Raw genomic sequence first — 4,789 nt, forward strand, 5'->3', positions numbered from 1 at the left:
AGGTCTGATTATTATCGCTCTCTCTATATATATTGGGCGTGAAAAATTAAATGCTGGCATCCCGTTCCGGTTTGCGAGGTTCCCGTAGGAAATAATATCAATTAAAAATTTAAAAAAGCAAAAGTAAAGTAAACATGAAATTCAAAATTAATTACATGAATCTATCGGTATGGTGAATGGGGCCCCCGTCCCCCCCCCCTTCTTGCTTCGTTAATCGCTTAAATTACTGTTATACTTTTACATTAAATAGTATCAATCAAACATAAGCCTATCGGAACATCAAAAAAATATCTGTGAATCATAAGGGGTGCGACTTAGGTGTGGCGGAGGCTTCGCCCCACCACCCCACGTCGCACTCTCTTTTTAGCTTAAGTAACAGCAAAATTTATTATTTTCATAAGCAATATGAAATAAAAAATAATTAGTTATAGTTACAGATAAATCTATAAACAGTTAGAACAAACCAAACCACAACACCCACCAACCCCCACCCTCTCTTACGCTTCGTTGAGTTATTTTGATATTAAAACATATCGAAACATTCATTAGTTATGTCAAACATTGGGGTGTGACTTAGGTGTGGGTGGCGGAGCCTCTAGGCCGCCTAGAGCCTAGATAGATGCCAGTTAACTTTTACTTTTGGTCGCTAGAGCCTAGATGCCAGTTTCTACGAGCGCAGTTCAAACTGTTTTTCATTTTCGAGGCGCGCAGTTCAAACCGTTTTCCAATTTCTACGCGCGCAGTTCAAAATTCCATAAAGCCAATTAATTTTTTTGTTTTAGAGGAAGAAAATCGAGTTTTTTTTAGGGGGGGGGGGGGGAATTAACTCGGAGAAAATGATGAAGCCGAAGATGCTGTGGTGTGGTTTTTCTCTTGTCGTTGTTGTATAGGACGGAATTCTGGATAGCAGATCTAGGCCCTTCGAATGACAGACGATGGACACCAGCGGTCATGCTGATTGGGGTCTGGCTGATTTTAGCCGGATTTTAAGGTATATACAGTGCATATACTGGGCGCATTTCTCGATATTGTCGTCTGCGTCCGTCTATGTATATCCGACCCCTGACCCTTACTCAACACGGAGGCCATTCATCGGCACGTAAACGTCAATCTCGTCTCCCGTGAGCCCTGCAACGCCTCTCTACTTTATTGTCCGACAACTTTGGCCGCTGTGTGTTTGGCGCTCTAAGGATATAATAACGGGCTCCGCGCTTCCATCCTCATCACCAAACACACCCATTTGATTCATTATTCCCTCCCCGTAACGTTTGGTTTTCAAGCTTGTTCCGGATTTAAACAGGAGAACTTGAATTTCAGATTTAGTCAGTACATGAGAAATGAATGAAACTGGCTGGAGAGGGAAAATGTGCAAGAAATTACTGTGGGGTAGAAATACGTAACTACTCACTCTACTCTACGGTCAGAGCAGAAAAAAAAAATCGATTTTTCAACCGATTTCCAAAAAAAATACGAAATTTATATCCTGAAATCTAAAACAATTTTATTTTTTATTTTTGCACTTAAAGTCGTCGTTTCCCAGAAGGAAAAAAATAACAACCTGAATTCCTGAAATATTATTAGATCCAGCTAAAATAAAAAAATTAAAAAAATTGAGTTTTAAACTGAAGGACGTCTTAACCCAATGAACGACTAAAAAAACTTAAAAATCTTAAAAAAATAAACATTGTCACCTTTTACTGTTACTTGGGGATACCATGGCAGCCACTGATAAGACGGGATTAACCGCAACGGCAGTGAAGTGAAGTCAAAGCAACAAACCATTATGTAGCTGTATGTATGCTGCATCGGTATGCTTTACCGATCTACGGATTTTCTGCAAGGAACGTATACTACAATATTCTCTACTATTTCATGAGAGCGTCGATCGCACTAAAATACAGGATACAGCTCCTTCAAAATATGACTAACAATTTATTTTAATTTTAAAATTAATGGATCCGAAATACACTAAGGGCTTTCGTCGTTACACAAGTGAATAAACTTCAAAATTATTTGACACAAATTAAATCCACAGTTGCTTCAATGCGGAATCGGGTGTTATATTGTCTAATGCTTCCTGAACCAATCGACAGACATCACGCCCGACTTCTTCCATAGATCTGCTGGCATCTACAACCTGAAAATAAAACATTATAAGGAGTATTCTAGAATATTTTATTATGGCATTACCCTCCATGATTCATCTTGAAGCTTCAGATAGTTTGATCGGACAACTTTCTGCATCTCGAGATTTTCGTACCGTTCAGATCCATACTGTCCCCTAGTTTGTGCCTCAACGGGATCAATATCAAGAAATATTACCAGATCAGGTTTCAACAAACCACTGTCTGATTGTTGGCACCACCTTAAGTCCATGTTCTATAACAAAGTATTATTAGGCAAGTTAGAGTTTTACAAGAATAATTTTAGCTGAAAATCCTTGTTATATATACAGGTTTAGCGGCAGAGAAGGCAATTCCTGAATATGAGTAACGATCCACGATAACATTTGTGCCTTTCTGCAATAATTTTTTAATGTCTGGCCTGTGTGTAGAAATATTTAACCTTAAATGCATAGAAAAATTTAAACAGGAAAACTAAAAAAGACGTACAACAGTTCCCATCGATTGGCTGAAAAGAGCAAATGGATTGCATGATCATCTAATTCTGTGCTGCATTCCAAGTATTTATTGATAAGACTCCCTGCAAGGATGTAAAAAGAATACTTTCAATCTATATGTTAATTAGGTTGAAATTGTGGTAGAGATTTACCAATGATAGTTGATCGATCTGAAATTTGAGAGGATTTTGAGATCATTTAAAGAAGTATATCAACATTAAAATATTAAACATTTCGCTACCTGGAAATCTCATTAGATGAGCTTCTTTGTTGCTTTCTTGTAACCACCTGATTGCCTTGTGGTATTTATTCAACAAATGCACTTTGTTTATTTGATTTTTAAGATGTTTATTAATACAAATGTTTAACCTTTTGACATTGAGTAGTTTTTCCTGACCGATCACATCCTTCTAATACGATGAGTGCGCCTCTTTTTATCATTTTATTGCAATATTAGTGTATACCTCTAAAATAGTATAAAAATAACTTGTCGATGGCTGGAATAATAAAAGTGCGTAACAGTTAAGTTAAGCAGTAAAATCTGCTGATTTGACACTTCCCAAGAAAGAACAACAAGAACAAGAACTTAATAAAAAAAAATAGTCCTTTTGTCACTTTCGAAAACTTACCAGACGAACATGACAGGACCGTGTTGCCAGATCTCTTCCGATGAATACCAATTAGCAATGAGTAGGGCTGTGGCCCGGGCCATGAAAGCCCGGGCCAAAGTTCGGGCTAAAGGAAAAAATAACGCAACCCGACTCAACCCATCGAGGCATTTTTTTAACGGGGCGGGTGATGGGTCGAACCGCCGGGTCCACGGGCCAACCCGAGATGTGGCGCCATCTATTGGTCAAATAAAGAATCTCACAGCTAGAAAGGGCCAGAAAGATCTGGAGGGATAGGTTAGCTTAAATCCATGCATTGCAGAGTTGCAGACATTCGATGTTCAGTCATCACGTTTTAAGTAGACGCTGACACGCGCTAGAGCTTCAAAAGGCAGAAGTGCAGAACACATGAAGTGGTGAAGGCAGTATGTCTAAACGTAAATCTACTTCTAATAATGGCGAGCAGTTATCGCGTAAACCTCAAAGTTTGTCTAAATCGAGCAATTCTGCTGGGAAAAAAAGAAGTTTACCAATTAACATAAGCATTGAAAGTGATGATGAGAATGAGATGGATGATGCAGATGCACTTCCTGCAACAAGCACAGAAATAACCAATCAGTCAAGTTCAGCTCCATCGAAAGGTATCAATTATTCTATCTTTTAATTTGCTGTTTAATGGCTAGAGATCTCCTCAGCATTCCAGCGACAAGCGCAGCTAGCGAGAGGGCCTTTACTGTTGGCAAGGATATTTTTGGCATTTCGAGAATGAGCTTGAAGCCTGAGACCGTTGAAGCCCTAATCTGTCTACGTTCATGGTACAAAGCAGGATTAGTGGGGGTAAAAGAAGTCTACGATTTTTGGAAGAAAACTTTGATACCTTACTTTTAAACTTTTGGAAAACGAAGAAGAAGAAGATTTTTAAAAACAATTTTTTGTATTTGTTCGATAACTCAGTTAATTCGGATTTTCACTTCCAACACTTAGTTCCAAGTTTCTTTTCGTTTCATTGATGTATGTTTACATCAATTCTCATGTATTAATTTTTTTTTTGGTTCATTTAAAACAGAATAAAAATTCAATTTTTATACGTTAGGAAATTTTGCCATTTATTGATAAACAGACTGAAAAGATGATGAAAAAGTATGATTGACCCGTTAAAAACCCGGGCCGTGACCCATCCTGTTAATATTTTTTGACCCATGGGTTGGCCCGGGCCGAACCCATTTACTCTGTTGGCCCGCTCCAACCCGTGTTTGAAGAAAAACCCATCTAGGCAACCCATTAAAAAAAAACCGCCCAATAAGCTCCGGGCCACAGTCCTAGCAATGACATTTTTTATCGGGTTCCAGCTAGGGCTGTGGCCCGGACGTTTTTTAGCGTTTTTTTTTAAATAGGTTTTTTAGATGGGTTTTTCTTCTTCCGCGGGTTGGAGCGGGTTGGGCCAACAGAGCAAATTGGACTCGGCCCGGGCCGACCCATGGGTCAAAAAAATTTTACCGGCCGGGTAACGGCCCGGGTAAAAAATCGGGTCAAACACACTTTTTTTTTACAAACTTTAAAA

At 38.8% G+C, this 4,789-nt stretch overlaps 1 protein-coding gene across 1 annotated transcript; it reads right to left on the reverse strand.

Moving 5' to 3' along the window:
- Positions 1-1,912: 1,912 nt before the first annotated feature.
- On the reverse strand, positions 1,913-3,299 carry LOC124320902 (thymidylate kinase-like). Its single transcript, XM_046783806.1, has 8 exons — positions 3,250-3,299; positions 2,990-3,086; positions 2,862-2,916; positions 2,773-2,790; positions 2,613-2,703; positions 2,454-2,544; positions 2,191-2,379; positions 1,913-2,137 (listed from the first exon to the last, which is right to left on the reverse strand). The coding sequence occupies exons 2-8, from the start codon at positions 3,059-3,061 to the stop codon at positions 2,024-2,026; spliced, it is 630 nt and encodes a 209-aa protein (XP_046639762.1). The 5' UTR covers positions 3,062-3,086; positions 3,250-3,299; the 3' UTR covers positions 1,913-2,023.
- Between the last annotated feature and the right edge of the window lie 1,490 nt (positions 3,300-4,789).

The sequence above is a fragment of the Daphnia pulicaria genome, chromosome 1, assembly GCF_021234035.1.
Source record: "Daphnia pulicaria isolate SC F1-1A chromosome 1, SC_F0-13Bv2, whole genome shotgun sequence".
Lineage (NCBI taxonomy): Eukaryota > Metazoa > Arthropoda > Branchiopoda > Diplostraca > Daphniidae > Daphnia > Daphnia pulicaria.

Bases quoted from the DNA above. Each gene is read 5' to 3' on its own strand.
- LOC124320902 (XM_046783806.1), bottom strand. From the start codon at position 3,061: ATGATAAAAAGAGGCGCACTCATCGTATTAGAAGGATGTGATCGGTCA. The intron at 2,917-2,989 runs GTTAAACATTTG...AAATACCACAAG, and splicing joins AAACTACTCAATGTCAAAAG to GCAATCAGGTGGTTACAAGA. The intron at 2,380-2,453 runs GTATATATAACA...ACTTTGTTATAG, and splicing joins CCTTCTCTGCCGCTAAACCT to AACATGGACTTAAGGTGGTG.